Source organism: Drosophila santomea, chromosome 3R (genome assembly GCF_016746245.2).
Source record: "Drosophila santomea strain STO CAGO 1482 chromosome 3R, Prin_Dsan_1.1, whole genome shotgun sequence".
NCBI classification, from domain to species: domain Eukaryota; kingdom Metazoa; phylum Arthropoda; class Insecta; order Diptera; family Drosophilidae; genus Drosophila; species Drosophila santomea.
The window spans coordinates 851,691-871,798 of NC_053019.2; the positions used below are offsets into that span (position 1 = coordinate 851,691).

At 41.1% G+C, this 20,108-nt stretch overlaps 6 protein-coding genes and 1 long non-coding RNA gene across 10 annotated transcripts; 4 read left to right on the forward strand and 3 right to left on the reverse strand.

Moving 5' to 3' along the window:
- The first annotated feature begins 1,416 nt into the window (after positions 1-1,416).
- LOC120451604 (E3 ubiquitin-protein ligase TM129) lies at positions 1,417-2,812 on the forward strand. Of its 2 annotated transcripts, XM_039635437.1 has the most exons (3): positions 1,417-1,540; positions 1,742-2,122; positions 2,175-2,812. In XM_039635437.1, exons 1-3 carry the CDS (start codon positions 1,490-1,492, stop codon positions 2,736-2,738), a joined length of 996 nt encoding a protein of 331 aa, XP_039491371.1. In that variant the 5' UTR covers positions 1,417-1,489; the 3' UTR covers positions 2,739-2,812. The 2 variants fall into 2 exon arrangements, with proteins under 2 accessions (XP_039491371.1, XP_039491370.1); XM_039635436.1 differs by having other exon boundaries at positions 1,417-2,122.
- Positions 2,813-3,144: 332 nt separating this feature from the next.
- On the reverse strand, positions 3,145-6,557 carry LOC120451606. Of its 2 annotated transcripts, XM_039635440.2 has the most exons (3): positions 6,301-6,557; positions 5,950-6,237; positions 3,145-3,293 (listed from the first exon to the last, which is right to left on the reverse strand). In XM_039635440.2, the coding sequence occupies exons 2-3, from the start codon at positions 6,160-6,162 to the stop codon at positions 3,153-3,155; spliced, it is 354 nt and encodes a 117-aa protein (XP_039491374.1). In that variant the 5' UTR covers positions 6,163-6,237; positions 6,301-6,557; the 3' UTR covers positions 3,145-3,152. The 2 variants fall into 2 exon arrangements, with proteins under 2 accessions (XP_039491374.1, XP_043862248.1); XM_044006313.1 differs by having other exon boundaries at positions 5,950-6,555.
- A 1,361-nt stretch (positions 6,558-7,918) lies between these two features.
- On the forward strand, positions 7,919-8,846 carry LOC120451607. The gene is made up of 2 exons (XR_005616398.2): positions 7,919-8,515; positions 8,574-8,846. It is a non-coding gene; the product is annotated as an uncharacterized LOC120451607 (long non-coding RNA).
- LOC120451605 (E3 ubiquitin-protein ligase MARCHF5) lies at positions 8,825-10,869 on the reverse strand. Of its 2 annotated transcripts, none has more exons than XM_039635439.2 (4): positions 10,532-10,869; positions 9,962-10,463; positions 9,710-9,906; positions 8,825-9,649 (listed from the first exon to the last, which is right to left on the reverse strand). In XM_039635439.2, exons 2-4 carry the CDS (start codon positions 10,457-10,459, stop codon positions 9,223-9,225), a joined length of 1,122 nt encoding a protein of 373 aa, XP_039491373.1. In that variant the 5' UTR covers positions 10,460-10,463; positions 10,532-10,869; the 3' UTR covers positions 8,825-9,222. The 2 variants fall into 2 exon arrangements, with proteins under 2 accessions (XP_039491373.1, XP_039491372.1); XM_039635438.2 differs by having other exon boundaries at positions 8,825-9,652; positions 10,532-10,864.
- Positions 10,870-11,414: 545 nt separating this feature from the next.
- On the reverse strand, positions 11,415-12,854 carry LOC120453471 (Golgi to ER traffic protein 4 homolog). The gene is made up of 3 exons (XM_039638200.2): positions 12,573-12,854; positions 12,277-12,511; positions 11,415-12,218 (listed from the first exon to the last, which is right to left on the reverse strand). Exons 1-3 carry the CDS (start codon positions 12,722-12,724, stop codon positions 11,586-11,588), a joined length of 1,020 nt encoding a protein of 339 aa, XP_039494134.1. The 5' UTR covers positions 12,725-12,854; the 3' UTR covers positions 11,415-11,585.
- A 439-nt stretch (positions 12,855-13,293) lies between these two features.
- On the forward strand, positions 13,294-15,024 carry LOC120453555 (BTB/POZ domain-containing protein KCTD9). Its single transcript, XM_039638308.2, has 3 exons — positions 13,294-13,938; positions 14,312-14,443; positions 14,597-15,024. The coding sequence occupies exons 1-3, from the start codon at positions 13,378-13,380 to the stop codon at positions 14,909-14,911; spliced, it is 1,008 nt and encodes a 335-aa protein (XP_039494242.1). The 5' UTR covers positions 13,294-13,377; the 3' UTR covers positions 14,912-15,024.
- Positions 15,025-15,831: 807 nt separating this feature from the next.
- Positions 15,832-20,007, forward strand: LOC120451156 (methenyltetrahydrofolate synthase domain-containing protein). Its single transcript, XM_039634590.2, has 6 exons — positions 15,832-16,054; positions 17,328-17,498; positions 17,560-18,278; positions 18,339-18,407; positions 18,460-18,679; positions 18,735-20,007. The coding sequence occupies exons 1-6, from the start codon at positions 15,976-15,978 to the stop codon at positions 19,121-19,123; spliced, it is 1,647 nt and encodes a 548-aa protein (XP_039490524.1). The 5' UTR covers positions 15,832-15,975; the 3' UTR covers positions 19,124-20,007.
- The last annotated feature ends 101 nt before the right edge of the window (positions 20,008-20,108 follow it).

A 20,108-nucleotide genomic window follows, 5' to 3' on the forward strand; every position in this document is an offset into this window, starting at 1 on the left:
AATTTGTATCCAATTTCGACAAATACTTTTTATTTGTTTTCTCTGAAAATGCAAATATGATACATATTTAATGTTTTAAAAACAAAAAAAATATATAAATTTTAAAGAAAAATTTTATTATTTATTTTTATTTTTTATTTTGTAATTTTTTCATCGATTTTTACCTTTTTTTTACAAATAATTAAAAATAATCATTTAATTTTACTTAATTTAATATTTAAAAATTAATTTAATAATTTAAAAATAATTATTAATTCATTTAAAATCATTACACAGTCAGGGATTGAAAAACAAGCCGCCAATACAGGAAAAAAGGTATGCCCGCAGCCAGGCCCGGCGACAGGAAATATAAGTTATGTTTCCGTCAAAAATCCGGGCCCGGGGGGAAACACCCACTTTGCCGTCGGCGGCAAAGTCCGAATTTTCTACAAAAAATACCTGACTTTTTTGCAACCCAAAAAAGGTTCAATTTTGAACACGTGTAACTTCTAAATTACTAAACCGATTTGAATCATTTTTTGGATTCAACCCTTTTGAACTATTACCTGTCGAATGCGATACGTTGTCATCAAAAATTTGATTTTAGTATAGCTGGAAAGGACTCTCTTTCTCTCTCGATTAGAGCTTTCGACAGGTACAATGAGCTTTGGCTTACAGCAGCCCCGAAATGTGTCACCAGGACATCCTGGACTCGGGCAACTGAGGGCAACTGGGGCAGCGCAGGATAGGATTGAAGGCCGTAAGCTCTATCCGGGCACACAGTAGCCACCCTATAGCTGAGTATATGATAGTCAACGAAAATGACTATAGGGTTATTTTTCGTATTTGAATCACTTGTATGTTCCCAAGGTTCGATTTAAGATTTAAAAATTTCTTGAATAATTTATTGATGGTCCCATTGTCTGCTATAAGTTTAAATTTAATAAAAATTGCTAAAAAATAGTTATTATAATAGTTAATTAATCAATCATTTAATAGATTTGTTAACTTTTTTTTTGTTTTTTGTTCCTTTTGTTTTTTGTACAGGTTAGTTTTGGTTAGTAGTAGTTTAAGTAGTAGAAAATGTCCACTTACTTAAACTCATATGTCTTCTTCTTTCTTATGGACGATACCTTCGGCCTTTTAATCCCCGAATCTTAGAGGTTGGCCCTTTACCTTTATCAACAGAGGCCATGTCCATTACATTTTCCAAATATCTAAACATTTTTGATCTTGTTTTTTTTTTTTTGTAATAACAAGCAGCATTCCTACAAAACTATTCAAATACCTCTGTTACAAGCAGAATAGTTTATCCTTAAACTGCCGACAATTAAAGCGCATGTTGTTTGCATTTAAAATCTCATTTGCTTTGGCGGGCTCGTGCATTCCAGTGATATCGAGTACGATTAACAGTATCGATATTTTAAGAACAATAATCGGGGAAATCGTGGGGCACCTCTTGTGTTCGACAAAACAATTGAGCTAAACGAAATCCAAAATTATTCGCAACATGGACGAGTCGGAACTTCTATTCAATTTGTTTTACTTCCTGTTGTGCATGGTTATTATCTACCCGCCCGAGGAGTTCCAACGCCTGGGATTCACAATCGAGCAGTTGTTCGCTCGGTTCCTGGGAGAGGAGTACCTGGACTTTGTGGGCTACCACCTGCGCCGTACTTCGCTGAATCTCTTCGTGCATTCCTGTCTGCCCTTCTCCTACTTTCTTATCCATAGGCTTAAGTTCTCCGTCTTCGCTACGCAGGAACCCCTGGAGGACTCCGACTTGGACCCGGATTTCCCGATGCCCCAGGAAGCGGTGGCGTTTAAAACGCTTACGTGGAAAACCGCCCAGCGGTTTAGTGTGTTGGCCGTTCTGGCGATGCCCGCTTTGATCTTTAACTGGCACCAGCAAAATTGGCGTAGGCACCCGATCAGCAAGGCCCTATCCAAGTACTCTATCTCCCCGGGCAGCTACAGAGCCGTGGCCAGCGAAATTGGTACAGAGTTTCGGCAACCAGACATATACAAAAAAAAGCTGAACTCCATCAGCTCGGTGATTGCCACGCAGAACTGGATAATAAAAACCACCATATACAATGTCCACTTTGCGCATCAGACCAACACGTCGCTCAGCGTAGCTAAGGTCAGTTGGCCACGATTCCTTTACATGTGAGACCCTAATATTTTTCCTGCAGGCAGAGACGTACAATATATCGCAACAAGACCAAAACGATACATTGCAGATGATAAGTATTATTGTGCGACCAATGAGACAAGGTGTAAGCGACTTTCACATACGAATTAATGCCCTGGAGTTTAGGAATCTAGAGAACCGTGTTCGTCGGCCTATCGCAATTCCTTCTAACATTCAGTTCCACCGCAATGTTATTGACCGCTTTGTGGACGTATTCAAGGCGCAAGTCGCCCTAAATCCCATTTTTGCAGAGGATGCAAATACGGATAAGTGTTTTGCCTGTATGCTAAACGAACCAAACACCAAAATCCACAAGCAGTGTGCCGACTTTGATCGTAATGGCGCTCCCCTGGCGGATGGGGCGTGCTGCTCAAACTGCTACTGCCGCCCCATGTGGTGCGTGGAGTGCCTAGCGCGGTGGTTCGCCGCTCGCCAAAGCGATGTGGATCGCGAAATGTGGCTGGAGCAGAAGTGCACCTGCCCTATGTGCCGAGCCAAGTTTTGTGTGCTTGATGTCAGCTACATTACACCGACAGTCGATGCAACTAACCTTACTCAGTATTAGGGCGCCGAAGGCGAGGCTGATGATACCACGTGATTTACGACTGTTAGATAGAATTAAAGGACTTTTAAATCGAAGCTGGTTCTTTATTGGTCTTATTTTATGTAGTTGCTTTCAAACAAACTTAAAAAATATGCATAATTATTAGTGCATTTATCACGTTTTAATCCCTTACAATCTATGCAAGCTAGAATGTCAAATATTTAAATTTTATTTAAGTACAATTAATCTAAGCATAAAGAGAAAGTGCTCATATGAGACTTATTCCTAAGTATGCCCTGCATATAAAACCTGTAGTGCAATAAGTTCACTATCTTACCGCTTTTTATTTTCTTTGTCCTCTCAGTCTGATAAAAAAGGCGCCGTGCTAGTTTATATACATTTGGATGATACGTAATGAAAAAACCTTATATAGCTCTACAAATTCGTTTCGGAAACACTTTTAAAACTCTCAGGCTGGTCCCGTTGGCTTCTTGCCTGCTGAACTGGAGACGTCATCGGTCCTGTCGAAGAGGCAATGCTCTTGTTCAATGCGCTTTTCGAAGTGCAATTTGAGACCTTAAAAAACAAATACTCATTAATTAGATTCTAACAAAGAAATTTTAATTTTTCTATTTCTTGATTTTCAGTAGAAATCATTTTAAACTATCTATTTTAAAATATGACATTTTAATAGGTCTTCTCATTAACATAGTTTCAAAACTTCCCATTGAAGGTAAGTATTTGAATACCTTTTAAATAAACAAACACATGAACATAACACAGATAAAACACCAAACATTTTTAAATAACGTGGGCGCGTCAGCTTTTTGTCGGCGTTAGAGTGGGGGTGACCTATATGTTTTTAGCATGTCGATAGAATCGGGCAAGTCAAAGAATCTGCATGCTTTCTTTTATTCCGAAATCTCGACTTTTATACGTATAGACAGACATGGCTATATCGACTCGTCTTTATTTGGTTGGAAACTCTTCTACCAGTAAAATATTTTTAAACGAATTTGGTATACCATTTGCTCTGCTATACTAATCGAATTTATTATACCCGTTACTCGTAGAGTAAAAGGGTATACTAGATACGTTAAAAAGTATGTAACAGGAAGAAGGAAGCGTTTCCGACCATATAAAGTATATATATTCTTGATCAGGATCAATAGCAGAGTCGATCTGGCCATGTCCGTCTGTCCGTCCGTATGAACGTCGAGATCTCAGGAACTACAAAAGCTAGAAAGTTGAGATTAAGCATACAGACTCCAGAGACATAGAAGCAGCGCAAGTTTGTCGATTCATGTTGCCACGCCCACAAACCGCACAAAACTGCCACGCCCACAATTTTGAAAAATGTTTTAATATTTTTTCATTTTTTTATTGGTCTTGTAAATTTCTATCGATTTGCCAAAAAACTTTTTGCCACGCCCACTCTAACGCCCACAAACCGCCAAAAACTGTCAGTGTTGAAGACTCTCCTTCGCACTTTCACTAGCTGAGTAACGGGTATCAGATAGTCGAGGAACTCGACTATAGCGTTCTCTCTTGTTTTTTTTATTTCACTTGGGCGCTCAAAAAGGGCTAGTGGTTCCGAACTGCGGAAAATTGGTCCTTTTTTTTGCTTAATAAGTTTTAAATGTGAAGTCTGACGTAATTGAGTGTATATAAAAGAGCTACATAGCGATTCATTTTTAAAGAATCACTATTCCGATTTTCCGGAAATCAGTTTATCTGTTTGAAAAGCACAGATAATATTTGGAAACAACATATAGAACAAGTCTATAGCTTCAGAGGTTCCGAGATTTTTCGAAAGCGGTAGACCTAAAGTTTTCTGTATCGAGCAAAGCAAATGTTTTAAAACACACAAGCACACGCACCGTCTAACTTACTGTTAAAGTTAACTGTTTTAATTTTAGTTTTCAGATATATTATTTTAAAATTAATCTCAAAATACCCATTATCTCCAATTTTGTGCCTATTTCACCTTATTTCTTCTGAACCATTACATATTTATTAAATTTAGTATGCAATAATTCTTTTTTTTTGTACTTGCGTATCAAACGCAGCAGATTTCAATTTTTATACCCGTTACTCGTAGAGTAAAAGGGTATACTAGATTCGTTGAAAAGTATGTCACAGGTAGAAGGAAGCGTTTACGATCTTACGCCCACAAACCGCCAAAAACTGTCAGTGTGGAAGACTCTTCTGCGCACTTCCAATAGCTGAGTAACGGGTATTAGATAGTCGGGGAACTTGACGATTGCGTTCTCTCTTGTTTAATTTAATTCTCTAATTTTTTTGAAGGAACAAATCTTGAGTTTTGCTAATTATTTTAAGTCAAATAAATAATAAATTATCTTTTCAATCTATTGCACCCCAGGGCAAATAACAAAACAAGAGAGATTGCTATGCTGTTCCCCGACTATCAGATACTCGTTACTACGCTAATGCATGTGCGAACGAGAAATTAAAAATGTTCTGGAATATCAGTAGAAGTTTGTGATCGTTAGTGGGGGTGGTAAAAAGTTATTTGGCAAATCGATAGAAATTTACAAGACATATAAAAAATAAAAAAGTATCCAATATATTTTCAAAAGTGTGGGCGTGGCATTTTTAAACAATTTGTGGGCGTGGCAACATTTGGAAACAAACTTGCGCTGTGCCTATGTCTTCTACCATTTATAGTTCCTGAGATCGAGACGTTCATACGGACAGATCCTGATCAGCGAATCTAGTATATTCGTTTACTCTACGGTTAACGAGTATAACGAGTATACGAGATTATTGGTTGAAATATCATGGGTCCTCGGAAAAGTTTGGGAACATAATTCATACGTACATATATAGTTATATATACTAAAACAATCACATTTACACTGGACGTCTTCATAACTGAAATTATGGTGTTTTCAACTTTACAGAATCGACTTACAAAATCGTTTATTTATATTCTTCATTGCCAAAAGAAAGGCCAATTTTGTTTCCTATACGACCATTTTTGATGCACCACTTAGTATTCCAACACACACATACACAGTATTCCTAACTTTGTTGCGACCAATACTAATGAACTAGAGATACACAGATACACAACTCACACCCGAAAATCACGAACGCAGTTCGCAAAACGGGCTGCTCACTTAGTGTTTGTTAGATATGGGTTCTATCAAGTAAAATGGTATGGTGTATAGGTACGATAATGAAAAAGCGGAAAAGCGCAGTGGCACACCTTCTCGATGTCCTGCAGAGATCCTGATCCGGCGTCGAAGAACTTTCCGTCGACCGCATCCCGCTTTTTGTTCTTCGAACGAAAGCGTCCGGATCGGGAAATGGAAATATTGCGCCACTGATGGCCGTAGGAGCACCTCTTTTCCTCCTCGCTTAGCACGCTGTCCAGGTAGTGGATCGTCGGCTCGTGGGCGGCTGATTTGGCTTTGCTCATGGTGCCTGGGGGACGACCAACTCCAAATTGAATAAGTTCGGATCCGTTCTTTTTTGGCCGCTGCGAATGGTGGTTCTGATATTGATACTGCAACTGATAAGACAAAACACAGGGCAATAGTCGAACTCGCACTTCTACCGGTTTGGAAGTCTTTTGTTTTGATTGCGTTCGTGGCGGCCAAAGCTAGTCCGCATCCAATGCCGTCGCGTGTGGTTCCCGTCGAGCTTGTGGTCTGCGACTGCTGCCTTTGCCAGCAAACAAGCCAAATTACAACCACCCGACGCCGAATCCCGCTACGGCACTCAGTCGCAAAAAACAACCGATGGAGTAATGTTGAAAAGATGTTTCCACCGCAGATCCAGAACATGTGAATTTGCTCCTGAAAGCCTAAACAGGTGATCCAGGCCACACAACCGCAAAACACACGCCAATATACATATGTATGTGAATTTGGATTGTCCCGCCAGTGATGACCGAATCCACCTATTGATATAGACATTTACCAGTGAATTGCAATGAACAATCTGTAAATGGAGTAGTATGTTTTTAGGTGTTTAGTGCCATTTCGAGGGTAAATTAATATTGTATTAATTTTTTTTATTTAGAACGTTAATTTATAAAAGTTACTACATATCACTTTGGACGCCTGTTCGCGTAGTGACGAAGCGCACAAGGAATGTAACGTTCATTGACTACCATATGTATAAGTATATACACGAGGTATTGCATAAAATGTACTTATTCGGCATTAAGTAGATATTTTGATAAAGCCTGACAAATAAGTACATTTTATAAAGTATATTTATAAAGTCAAGAGGGGATTATTTATTATTCGTGACATCAGAAGTTTCGAATATTGAGAGAGCTTGTTTTTGACCTCGTCAATAAGGGTTTTTTTGTGACTACAGAAATTTAAGCAAGAAAAAGATAGAACGATATAGTCGAGTTCCCTAACTATCTGATACCCGTTACTCAGCTATTGGAAATGCGAAGGAGAGACTTCGACACTAGCAGTTTTTTTTCGGTTTTTGGGCGTTAGAGTGGGCGTGGCAAAAAGTTTTTTGGAAAATCGAGAGAAATTTACACAACTAACAAAAATGTACAAAATATCAAAACATTTTTCAACAGTGTGGACGTAACAGTTTAGGTCGGTTTGAAGGCTTTAGGGTGGGCGTAGCAAATCGATAGAAATTTACATGATAAATAAAAAACTTAAAAAATATCAAAACCTTTGTTAAAAGTGTGGGCGAAGCAGCTTTGGGCGGTTTGTGGCCGTGGCAAAAAGTTGTCCTACAAATCGATAGAAATTTTCAAAACTTATAAAAAATATATCAACACATTTTTGAAAAGTGTGTGCAAAGCCGTTTTGGAAGGTTTGTGGGCGTAGCAACATTGGTCAACAAACTTGCGCTGCGTCTATATCCCTAGAATCTGTATGCTTAATCTCAACCTTCTTGCTTTTACAGTTCCTGAGATCTCGACGTTCATATAGACGGACAGACGGACAGGGCCAGATCGACTCGGCTATTGGTCCTGATTAAGAATATATATACTTTATATAGTCGGAAACAGAAGGAAGGCCTGTAACATTCTTTTCAACGTATCTAGTATACCCTTTTACTCGAGTACTCGAGTAACGGGTATAAATATAAGTAATTAAAGAGAACATACATAAATAGTAACTAAGCAAAAAGAATCAGCCAACAAATTTAAATTTTTTAATAACTTACTTTACTAATTACCATTCCAGTGGTACATATGTGCTTTATCAAGTCGTAGTCAAAAGCTAAACCGGCATCACAGGTCACTGGTACTATATTTTTGTATGTGTATGACAAGAGTAAGCGATATGTATTGGCTTATAGCAAACTTAACTCGTAAACTTATTCTACACCCTGACCAAGACGTGAACTGGCTAAAAAGTAAGACATTTGTCATATATATTTTCAATGGCTATTCAAACTTTTTCGCTTAGTTTTAAAAATGGAATTTCAGAATGGTTAATTTATTGTCTTGGAGAATTCACACATGCATTAAATTGGTAATTAGAAGGGCATCTGACTGGCGTTGTTGCGGAATTTTGATCAGTCATCGCACTTTAGCCTATCTACCAAATGCACACACGTATTTTACTTATGTTCCCGATGATAAGCGCAAATAGACAGAACAAACAAGCACTTGCTAACAATTATAAATGATTAGATCGTTTTTTGTAGCGTTCACTTTGGACAGTTCTCTAACAGTATATTTCGTATTCGCTTTTGCTACTATACGCATACGCCAAACTGAACACCTTTTCACATAATGAATCGCTTGCCGTTCAAACATCGAAGCCAAGTTAAAGTAATGTGATGTATGTGATGTATAAAAATCAGGCAAACTGGTCAGATCCAAAAACACACATCTTCTAGGTAAAGACCAGCCAGGCGGCTACTGTGCGGAGTTATTATCACGATTCTCAGTGACTCGGCAGTGCAGATGGCTTAGTGGATTTAGTAAACGCACCACCTTGTTCCACCTTTGGAACCAGCACCTGCAGACAGAACTGGCGCAAATTCGTTCGGATAGGCTTTTATCTAATGAGCAATGAATGAGCTCTGCACTACAAAAATATTGAGAACAAAACAATACTAAACTATACAGATTTTCTGTAAGTTATACATAATGGTTATAACTCACCCACAGCCGAGGGTATTTTTTATTTACAAAAAGGGCAACGTATAAATTCAAATGAGTGGAAGCATGTACAAATATAAATCCTTTATCTTCTATTTCAATGTTAGACCTACGCAAGGAAATACCGGTTTTTTCACCATTTATTCTCCAGGGCTAGTCAGCGTCTAGTTTTAATATACATCTATTTTCCGGCAATTACACATAGTGTACTTCAACAATTAATTTAGCTTTGTTATCTGCAGACACAGCAAAAATTAGGTTCACCTTAATTAGGTGGTCATGCAAGTGTTTTGAAAGTGCAAGAGATAAAACAATTAACATAAAACAAACGTTAACTCGTAGAAAACAGTTGGCCCTACAAATTTGATGAGACACCAATTACTTCTAGACAACGCTACCGCCACTATCACCGCGTTGTCGCGTGATTACAGCGTCCACTCGCTGTGCTGGAGGCGCTGGCCTTTGCTCGGGCTGCCTATCCTGTCGCGCCGTCCCTGCCGAGTTATTATTGTTGCGATGCATGAAGTTGCGAATATTTTCCTCCGTGTAGTCCACAATTCGGCGCTTCTTTCGGCGTCCGTATTGCTTCTGCTTCAAATAAATTTTTAGGATTCCTTTGACCGTTATAAAGGTAAGACCTCCAAGCAGAGTGCGATGCAATGTGTTATCCACGGTGTCAAAGAGAATACGTCCGACGATTGACGATATGGTGGGCAGCAAGAGAGCCCCGCAGAAGACCCGCGTGGCCGAGACGGGGTCAGAGAGAGCAGGTGTGGCCGGATTGGTGATGTTTTGCTGATCCTCTTCTTGGCTACTGTTTAAAGGTAAAGTATTAAAAGCTTGCTGACCCTGACATTGTCGATACACTTACAGGTTCGGATAAATAAGGCTTACAAAAGGAAACTTTCGCACCACCGTTCCGCGGTTTCGAATAAGGCGCAGCAATGCATCCTCCCAGCGAATCAATCGACCAAGCACAAGCCCTACTGGAATCGCCGGCAGCCCAATAAGGAGAACGAGCGGATCTCCGGCCTCCATGATGGACATGCCGTGCTCATGTCCGACAATCTACGGACGGCGAATTCGCTTAGCATGACAATTCATTGAAATTCATAAGTTGTACCTGTAAGAATGTTACTGCTCCGTAAGTAACTGCTGTCCAGTATAGCGAGCCCACGAAGAAGCCAGCCGCCAGGAAGGGGCTCAGGCGCTTGATGAGGTTATCTATCGCCTCTAATGCACCTCCAAACTTGCCCATCTGGGGGAACACTATGATATACTCCGTTTGGCATTGCGGGCACGAAACAGTGCGTAGAGCGTTACCCTTCTGGGTTTTTTCATCGATCCAACGGTAGAGGCAGCTCTGGTGTACCCACTTGGTGGTTCCCCGGCACTGGCAGGGCTTAACCCACGCCGCCAGGCGGTTATCCTCATCGGTGGCAAAGCAGATCCAGCAGCAGCGTTCCGCCTCCCCCCCATCGACACCCACCTGGACGGCAGTGGAAACATCAGCGGCATTGTTCGCTGAAGCAGATGGAACAATCATCGTGGTGTGGCCCTCCCCGACTGGTACTGCAGGCGCCGCACAGACCACAGAGGGCGCTGCAGCTTTGTCGGGCATTTCGCTGAAAATATAACACCATGTTTTATGTTTATCCCATGCACTGGGGACCGATATTTAGGTACTGCTTACCTTGCTTTCACTAGGCGTTTTTGTGCGCTAATTGGCCTTTTTGGGTTAGGATTGTGTCTTCTTAACTTTTATTTCGGATGGTCCAACAAAAATAAAACTAACTAAATAAACCAGATCTGATTTTTTCTACCAGGGCAATTTCGATGATTTTTTGAAGGGACCAGATCCCAGGTTGAGTTTTTCAGGTCGTCTTCAATTTACCCTAGCTTCGGTCACACTTTCGCTGATATCGCAACATAAAATACTACTTTGGGAATAAGTAGTGTTATTTTTAAGTGGGGGATTCCAGAAGGAGAACCCCTTAAATATGTTGTATATTTTTAAAAAACAGTCTGCCTACTTATAAAAGATTCAACGGATTTGAATTTTCTATCTGTTCCAACACTGACTTAAAATATTAACCCTACTCTGTTACCTCCCAAAGAACAACCTCACTGAACCTTTCGTCGATAATACAGAATAATAACGGAGATGAATCATAAGTTGAAATTGGAAATTGGATTGCCAAGGGAATAACGTGTTGAGAAGCGACAACTGACTTGTTTAATATAGAATATATACAAGAAGCCGTTATTTAATTTTATTTAGTTTATTTTATACACGATATTTAATGATTTTTTATTGAGGGAACTCATTACACAGATATTCTACGAAAACATTTTGGGTATACTATATTTGACAAAAAAAAACACATGCCACAATTAGAGGGATGCATATTGGACCCTATAGAAAACATATTCTTCTAGGTTAAAATTTTGTTCTTATTACTGCGGACGGCCGTCCACGTTGTGACGAATCGCACCGCACCGCACCGCACTATTACTTAAAAAAAAAAACAACATTTTGGGAAATTGTTTTTTTTTTTTTTTTTTTTAACGCGCGGTTTTGGTTGAATTATTTTTTTTCTTTTATTTAAAATTATTTTGCATACAGCGCTTTTAAATTATAACAAACACAGCACGATGACTTTGTGGCAAAGAACTTCATTATAGCAACCCAAAAGAGCAGCAACCAGAGGGTCCTTCTCCGCTACGCGTCATAACTCAAGTGGATGCTATTCCAGTTCGTTATTCTCGTTTTGCCGCCTCTGCGTCGTGTCATGTTCTTCCACATCATCTTCATCAAAGCCAGCCATTAGGCGATTAAATATGTCACCAAACATTCCGCCCAAGCCGGGCGGACCAGAATGGGCAGGCTCCGGCTCCTCGTCGAAATACAGCACACCAATCTTGGCCACGTACTTTAAAAAAGATGTGTCGCGCTTTAGGGATGGATCGTACAACTTGCGTAAGGCCCGAAACCCAGCCACAAGCTTCGCGTCAATAAGGCGAAAAAGGAAGTACAAGAAGTTGACCAGCGGTTCCTGGTAGGGGTACTCATGCTTAAGCAGCTTTCCGTGGTAGCGTGTGTACTCAGTGAATGTGTCCTCTGCAGTTTTTCGATCCTTGAGGGATAGCTGCTGCAGCACTGCTTGCACCAGGAACAAATCTACCTCGCCCTGGAAACCCCTGCTCTGGCTAATCTCAATTAGCACTCGCCCACAAAGGCTGCCATCCTGGCAGAGTAGATAGTGGTGGCGAGCCGACTCAATGTTGCCCTCGGTCCAAAACACGTGCGCAATTAACTTATGGAGCACCGGGTGGCCATACTGGCCATGCAGGGCCGTGCTCCACTTAATGGTCCGTTGCTAAAAGGAAATACCTCATTATCGCCACACGTCGCGAGTAATATCGTCAGAGACTCACAATAAGAGTTTCGCGCTCCACAGTACTGGCGTTAAGTCCGCGGATCAAGGCTCCGAGGCGTGGAACCCACAGGAAATTGTCGGTATCTTCCGCCTGCGGTCCTCGCTTCTCTAACGTGTCCAGCAGAAGGAGGCACAGGTCAGCCGCGCTGCTTTCCTGCTCCTTGGCAATAAGCTGCTGTGCTCCATCAAAGAGCAGATTTAGGCAGTCCTGATAGCGTTTCTGTGCCGTGTATCTAAGGAAAATAATATTTTATTGGATTACATTTCCTCGCACGCCTTATACAAATAGGGTACCGAAAATACAGCGTCCTATACATCATATGCGCTTCATAGAATTCTCCTCCTGCCAGAGACTGGGACAACTTGGCAAGCACTCTGCTGACACCGCGCTGCCCTGTGAACACGGCACTGCCGCTGGCTATTGCACCTGTTTCGGCGGCAGACATTTGGCTGTTTGTTATGTTGTTTCGTACGCTTTAAGCGACCTTTCCGACTAATTGAAAGCTAAAATGTATAATTTATTTTGTATTTACATATATCAGCTTCCCGATGACGGACTTTCGATGTCGATTACCAAATATTACACTCTTTGCACAGGTGCCTTGTGTGAAAATAATAGGGTTCACACTTTTAGACAACCTAATTTAAAATACATTTATAAGAATACATTGATAGTTTTCTGCTTGCCCATTGCTAACAAAGATTTGAAATTTTTCAATGTTTTACCACATCTGTAAATTCTTCCATTATAGTTTTGCGTTGTTGTAAATCAACTTATATTTTTTGTTATACGGATATTAAATTTCGAATGAAAATATTTTATTGGCTTATGGGCAGTAATAAGATAAAACTTATCCAGTTTTCTGATCCTTATTGATTTTGAGCTAATAAAATTCTTCGTTAAATGTAACGAAAACGTTAAGCTAAATTGACCAAATGTTCAAGGTTCACACAACAACTAATGTATATAACGCTGGTGCTGTTGCGGCCTCGTGTGAACAGGCCTAGTTGATGACTCCTATGGAAAGTTGGGGGGAGAACGGGAAAATACAGCAGCTGAGAATTGCCATTGTGGAATATTTTTAAATTTCCATATCAAATGAATAGTGATCTGAAGAAGAGTGGTTCCGTAGCCAGGATAGACAAACCCGCACCGGTATCCGGAAATCTTGTTGCCGCCAGCGGTTTTGCTCCCAATCGTTGGGTCAAACTGAATGTGGGTGGACAAATCTACGCTACTACCATCGACACCCTGGTGGGCAGAGAACCGGATTCAATGCTTGCTAGGATGTTCCTGCAAGATGGCAGCATGATGCCGAGCGAGAGGGACGAGCAGGGAGCATTCCTAATTGATCGGAGTCCTCATTATTTCGAGCCGATCATCAATTATCTTCGCCATGGCCAATTCGTCTGCGATTCGAACATCAGTGTGATGGGCGTTTTGGAGGAGGCGCGGTTCTTTGGAATCTTTTCGCTCGTCACCCATTTAGAGGAACGTCTGGGACAGCAGGAGACGCCGCTGGTGGACAGACCATTAACTCGCAACGACGTCATCAAGGCCATTATTCAGACCTCTGTGATAACGGAGCTGCGCTTTCAGGGCGTTAATCTGTCCGGGGCCGATCTACGAAAGCTAGATTTTCGAAACATTAACTTTAAGGTGTGCACTAGCGAAATTCTTAATGTACTGCCTACCAATCCTGAAAAAATTTTAATTTTTTACGTCTTATCATACGATATTTTAAATCTTTTCAACCGCGTATAACGACACCTTTTTAATACCTTTGGAGAGAGCATGTAGTTTAAGTCAGTAGTTTGCTACTCAGAAAAGGGGATATTTTTGTCCCGAGATATTTTAGTCAACAGCCTATATAATCTAGCCATATATTTTTAACCGTCTTAGCTGTGTGCTTGAAGCTTATTAATAGTCTGCTGATTGAAAATAGAGTGTAATATTATAGGATAGAAAGGCCAATAGATGTTTTAACTTATAGCCAATAATTATTCTAAATACTATTCCTTTCGCTCTGCAGTATGCCAACATGTCGCACTGCAATTTGTCCCACACCAATCTTAACTACTGCTGTCTTGAACGGGCGGATCTCCAGTACGCCAACTTGGAATGTGCCCAACTAGTGTCAGTTCGGGGACTTTGCGCGAATATGGTAAGCCCTGCCAAACGACATTAAATTAACACTTCATTTGTGCAACTAGTGTTAACAACAGCCATTGTTCTTTAGATTCATTTTTTCTATTCTTAAAAGACTCATAAGCCATCCAACTAGGCTAAGAAAAGGGTAACCTGTCTAATTTTTCAGGAAGGTGCCAATCTGCGTGGGTGTAATTTCGAAGACCCAACCGGAGTTCGAACCAATCTTGAGGGTGTTAACCTCAAAGGAGCATGCCTGGAAAGCAGCAACATGGCCGGTGTTAACTTACGTGTGGCAAATTTAAAAAACGCGAATATGAAGAACTGTAATTTGCGAGCTGCGGTCTTAGCGGGTGCCGATCTGGAAAAATGCAATCTTTCGGGCAGCGACTTGCAGGAGGCAAATTTGCGTGGGGCCAATTTAAAGGACGCAGAGCTTACCCTAATGGTTACCCCATTGCACATGTCACAGGCCATACGATGATTTCTGCGTTGGTTACCTATCACGTTTTGGGTCTTTATAAATATAAATAAATACTTTAACATTATTTACTGTAAATAGCGGTAGTTTTTAAAATAAACAGAATTACGACTATATTTCTAAAGTCGTAGGTATTTTAATTGTTATACCTGTTACTCGTAGAGTAAAAGGGTATACTAGATTCGTTAAAAAGCATGTAACAGGCAGAAGGAAGCGTTTCCGACCATGTAAAGTATATATATTCTTGATCAGGATCAATAGCGGAGTCGATTTGGTCATGTCCGTCTGTCCGTCCGTCTGTCTGTCCGTATGAACGTCGAGATCTCAGGAACTACAAAAGCAAGAAAGTTGAGATTAAGCATACAGACTCCAGGGACATAGACGCAGCGCAAATTTGTCGAATCATGCTGCCACGCCCACTCTAACGCCCACAAACCGCACAAATCTGCCACGCCCACACTTTTGAAAAATGTTTTGATCTTTTTTCATTTTTGTATTGGTCTTGTAAATTTTTATAAATTTTTTCAATTTTCAACAACAAAAGTGTGCGCGTTGCAGTTCTGAGCGTTAGAATGGACATGGAAACATCAGTTGCATATATATAGTTACCTATACATATGTATATAAAAACTAAACTAAAGTTCACATATAAATTTTTTATTTCCTTAATTTTGTAATACAATGCAATACAAAATCGTTTGACCATTTTCGGACAGGTCCTAACACTTCAAGCGGAAAAAATACTTGCATGTAGATCCCAGGAAATTTTTCCGCGGCGTGTAGAAACTCAGATTAATAACTTTTATATTATTTCTAGCTAAAGCAGCGGTAAAAAAGCTAGTTTGCTCAAAAAGCGAACCATCGCAGGCAACTCTATACGAAATGTATCGATGTATCGCCACTGCGATGTTTTTTTACGTCACCAGAGAAACGTCAATTTTCAAACGTGGTTTGTTGGAAGCCAGCGGAGAACGGTAGACGTTGCTTGTGAACTGTGAACTGTGTAGCCGTAGCCTGAGACGGAAAATATTGTGAACAGAACTAAGACACAACTGGCAAGCGATTCGATGGAGGACCAAAGCAACGCAGCTCCCGCTGTCGCCGCGGAGAACGGCGCAAACACCGCGCAGGAGGTGTCTTCGACAAGTAAGTGGCCTCCTCTACTACCCCGTCCGCCCGCCCGGGCGTCTGAAAATTGCATGTAATTCTCGCGAGTGCTGGTGACTTCATAAATATTTTGTGCCGCGCTTCGCCAGCCTTTGTCATACAAGGTGAGTCCTCATGTTCGAGAGGGGCAGTTGCACGATTCGGCCATTTTCTAAGTGCGGAGGTAGAAGCAGAAAATTGTCAGATTCCGCCATATTTATTCTAGGAGACCCTAGCTGTAAATAAGAGTTGCCGAAACGTCGAAGTTGCTTGTTGTTGACACTAATTACGTCATCTTTCCGTGCATTCTACACACAATTACAAAAAGTGAAATGAATCATTTTCGGTGCTCTTGGCCGATTTTAAGATTCTGTGCTCGCAGTGTCAATTCGCCCGCCCGTTTTCGACCCCGCGGCCCGCAACCACTACACACGCACGGCATTGCTCGCACGCATACATATTAATTGAGAAATTTGCGACTCGATGCGCTCATCGCCGAGAAATGTGTGCGTGCGAGTGTGTGAGTGTCGAAGTGTTGCCGACGTATTGTGGTATGCTTTAATATCGATATTTGGGTTCTCAATTTGGTTCAACAAGAAAACCGCTAAGAAAGACGGCCGAAATAGTTTTACCGGCCATTATACACTCCATTTTTTTCGACAAGCGCACACACATGCATGTAAGGTGTGTTCTAGAACTAGCATAGGTGGTAACCCTGCTGACTCGATTTGTTTTCAATGATACGAGCCGAAGTTTGCTGGTGTTTGGCCAATTTCACATCTGATTGCTGGGCGTGAAAACCGGTGTATCAGCCGCGGTATCACTATTAGTCCAGCGCCAACTGGTGTGATAACACCGGTTCATTACAGTCGATAGTGCCCGCGGCTGGGAGCGATTCAGCATATTTGATTTGCACTTGCACAATCATCCTCCCCTAACAAGAATCAACATGTGCGAGTTTGGGAATCGGTTGCATCCGCACAATATCGAACTTACAGGTCTGCTCCGGTTTATAAATTGCTTGAGGATGGGGGTTAAGCTACAAGTACTTCATTTAAGGAAGGCGAGCTAAACATACATATGTAGTTCTTAATCACTAACACAAGTGCGAGACAGCTTGGTATGTTGTGAGCTCACTGCTCCATTAAACTAAAACATGTTTGTTTTAGTCATCTACAAATGTTAGATTTGAGGAATTTAATGTAAGCACAATAATAGATGTGTGTATAAAGATTACAACAAATTTTATTTTAACAACCATGCCTTGTTACAGCTCAGCCCATAGAGCCCACAAAGCGCTCGCTGCGCGTGCAGACCTGGAAAAAGATCCAAGAGGGCAAGGTTGGCATTGGGTTCAACAACATATTCAACCGAATTCCTTCGTTCGTGGGTGCCGATAAGGCTGCTGCCTTGTTTGTCAACGAGGAGGAATTTAAGAAAGCACGTAAGAGAGGAGCATAGCCCTGTTTTCAGTGCACCATTTATTCCTTTCCTCCGTATTGCAGAGCACATCAAGGTAAACATCGATCGCGCTTTGCATGAGTTTAAGGAACTGGCGTTGCTGGCCGACAAGTCTGTTTACTTGCCCAGCACCCGTGAATCTTCTGCACTGTGCCTAAAGGTAGATGTGCCGGCCGATGCCACCGAGGAGCAGAAAAAGGAGGCTCTACGCGTTCAGGATATTCAGAAGTTCCGCTCGGAAATTGGACTGGACAGCGGCCTGAAGCTGGACATCGTGGTAATTGGCTCTGTCGTAGTGTCACGCGAGGGCTACCGCATTGGACGCGGAAATGGATTCGCTGATCTGGATATCGGCCTTCTTATTGAATTAGGAGCCATTACACCGAAGACTGTTATTGTCACAATTGTTCACGACATCCAGGTGGTCGACTCACTGCCCCCGAATCTATTCCAGAAGTACGATACGCCAGTTGACATCATTGCAACGCCCTCGGAAATAATCCGCGTTTCAAAACGCTTGTCTTTTCCTAATGGGATTTACTGGGAGCTTCTGTCCGAGCGCCGTCTTAAAATATTGCCCGTGCTTCAGCAGCTTAAGGAGAGGGAGGAGAAAGCGGGAAAATCGATATCCCTTAAGGAGGAAGACACCGATGTGGAGCAGCATCAAAACAATAGACGCCGACGTGGGCCTGTCCGTCGTCGCTTCCAGCGAGGAAACCCAGGGCGCACCACTTCACAGACTGACAACGAACAACCGCAGGGCGTAAGTCGATTCCGCCACACTGCCAGGACTATTGAGTAACTTTTAATCCTTAATTATTAGGAGACCACTCAGAAACGCACTCCACGCCGGAAAGGTCGTTTCGTCAATCGGCGCAGACGTACAAATAAGGTTAGTAGTTTAAGTATGAAAGTTATCCCAATCATAATCATGTTATTTTTAGTCTGAGGGTGATCAGTCTGGTGTTGAAGGAGGTGCCAAGAGTGAGGATCGTAAGTTAGAAGAGGCTGGCGCTGATGAGCGTCGTCCAAAGAAGAACAAGAATCGTGGACCTAGTGATTTTTGCATTAAGTTGACCAATTTGTCTCGTGATATTCGTGTGAAGGACTTAAAGTCGGAGCTCCGCAAACGTGAATGCAATCCAATGTCAATTTCTTGGAAGGGTACGCCACTGATATTTGGTTTAAAGGATCCAAGCTAACTATACTTTCTCGTTAGGACACATTGGAAAGTGTTTCCTGCACTTTGGAAACCGAAACGGAGTTCCCAGTACTCAGGACGACGTGGAAAAGGTGTTGAAGTCCCTTAACGATCTCTCGCTTACCATTACCACTGGTGGCGAGATATCTCCAGCTGGCGCAACAGGAGATTCCGTTGAGAAAACGGAGCCAGCTGAGTCTGCAACGCCTGTGCAGACTAGGACTATTCTCGTCAACGTGGAACTGATCAATTTTGGAGCGAAGAAAAGTGTAAGCTCTCCTGGTGCCAATGCCAGTGCAGGTGAGGACGGAAAACCAGATGCACAAAACGTAGGAGAGGCCGGAACTTTGGTAGGAGGCGATGTGGGTGGTGCGCGCATCGAGGCTGTCGACACCACTACAGTATAGTATGACTTTGCGCTTGGCGCAGCCAATGAACGGTCGCGGCGGAATTCCGCCGGCAGCGCAACGTTTGGAGTTCAACGAAAAAAAGTAACATTTTGTTTAGAAAAAACCAGAAAATACCAAACAAAAAACTATTAGAAAGCGAACTCCGGACAAACACAAAGGTACACTCAACATACACACAGACAGTTACACTACACGTGCATACCCTGAAGATCATGTCTTGCAACTTGTAGTTTCTTCTTCTCCTTCATTATTCTAACAATCAAAAAATCACATGAAACTTTTTTTAACGAGAACACAAATCATTGACGCTTTTTCTAAACAATTGCATTTGTTTTTTGCCTAAGAAAATTGATACGATTGCAGAAATACTCGTTCCACAAATGCAAAGTGGAACCACATTTCTACTAAATAATCCTTTTACTAACTTCTTGTGACTTGTTACAATTCTGAGTTAGAGATCTTCTAAAAATTTGTTAATTTGATTTCACAACTCAGCACTAAATTCGTTTTGCTGTATCTCTGTTAAGCAGTTGACCTGCTAGTAATAGGGTTTGAAGTTGAGTGCGAAGTTGATAAAATGTTCTATAATGTAATACTAATAGGAATGAGAACTAATAAATGAGAAATACCGCGAGAAAGAAAAAATGAATTAAACTATTTACATGTTGCATTTGGTTAGTCTTTTCCAACTTTCACCGCAGACATCAATAAATTTAATAATATTTTTTAACAAAGAACAACAAATGTGTGAAAGCAACAATTATACAATGCAGAACAAAATTATTTACTTTTTTTTATACACAAAAGGCATTACAAAAAATGTGAAACATGAATGAAATATAACTTGAAATAAAAATTAAACAAAAAAATCGTAAAAATAATCATTGACGGTTATTACCCGTTTATTATGTTTTTGGAGTTACATCTTACAATAAGTACAAAAAAGCTTAGGCCATTTTTATTCAAAAGATATACACTTAAA

Coding starts and splice junctions, on each gene's coding strand:
- LOC120453471 (XM_039638200.2), bottom strand. CDS start 12,724: ATGTCTGCCGCCGAAACAGGTGCAATAGCCAGCGGCAGTGCCGTGTTC. Junction 12,512..12,572: donor TATAGGACGCTGTATTTTCG/GTACCCTATTTG, acceptor TATTTTCCTTAG/ATACACGGCACAGAAACGCT. Junction 12,219..12,276: donor TGGAGCGCGAAACTCTTATT/GTGAGTCTCTGA, acceptor ATTTCCTTTTAG/CAACGGACCATTAAGTGGAG.
- LOC120451604 (XM_039635436.1), top strand. CDS start 1,490: ATGGACGAGTCGGAACTTCTATTCAATTTGTTTTACTTCCTGTTGTGC. Junction 2,123..2,174: donor CGTCGCTCAGCGTAGCTAAG/GTCAGTTGGCCA, acceptor TTTTTCCTGCAG/GCAGAGACGTACAATATATC.
- LOC120451156 (XM_039634590.2), top strand. CDS start 15,976: ATGGAGGACCAAAGCAACGCAGCTCCCGCTGTCGCCGCGGAGAACGGC. Junction 17,499..17,559: donor GGAGGAATTTAAGAAAGCAC/GTAAGAGAGGAG, acceptor TCCGTATTGCAG/AGCACATCAAGGTAAACATC. Junction 18,408..18,459: donor GGCGCAGACGTACAAATAAG/GTTAGTAGTTTA, acceptor TGTTATTTTTAG/TCTGAGGGTGATCAGTCTGG.
- LOC120451605 (XM_039635438.2), bottom strand. CDS start 10,459: ATGCCCGACAAAGCTGCAGCGCCCTCTGTGGTCTGTGCGGCGCCTGCA. Junction 9,907..9,961: donor GAGCAGTAACATTCTTACAG/GTACAACTTATG, acceptor CGCCGTCCGTAG/ATTGTCGGACATGAGCACGG. Junction 9,653..9,709: donor AGCCTTATTTATCCGAACCT/GTAAGTGTATCG, acceptor ACCTTTAAACAG/TAGCCAAGAAGAGGATCAGC.
- LOC120451606 (XM_039635440.2), bottom strand. CDS start 6,162: ATGAGCAAAGCCAAATCAGCCGCCCACGAGCCGACGATCCACTACCTG. Junction 3,294..5,949: donor CTCTGCAGGACATCGAGAAG/GTGTGCCACTGC, acceptor TTGTTTTTTAAG/GTCTCAAATTGCACTTCGAA.
- LOC120453555 (XM_039638308.2), top strand. CDS start 13,378: ATGAATAGTGATCTGAAGAAGAGTGGTTCCGTAGCCAGGATAGACAAA. Junction 13,939..14,311: donor TTCGAAACATTAACTTTAAG/GTGTGCACTAGC, acceptor TTCGCTCTGCAG/TATGCCAACATGTCGCACTG. Junction 14,444..14,596: donor GGGGACTTTGCGCGAATATG/GTAAGCCCTGCC, acceptor CTAATTTTTCAG/GAAGGTGCCAATCTGCGTGG.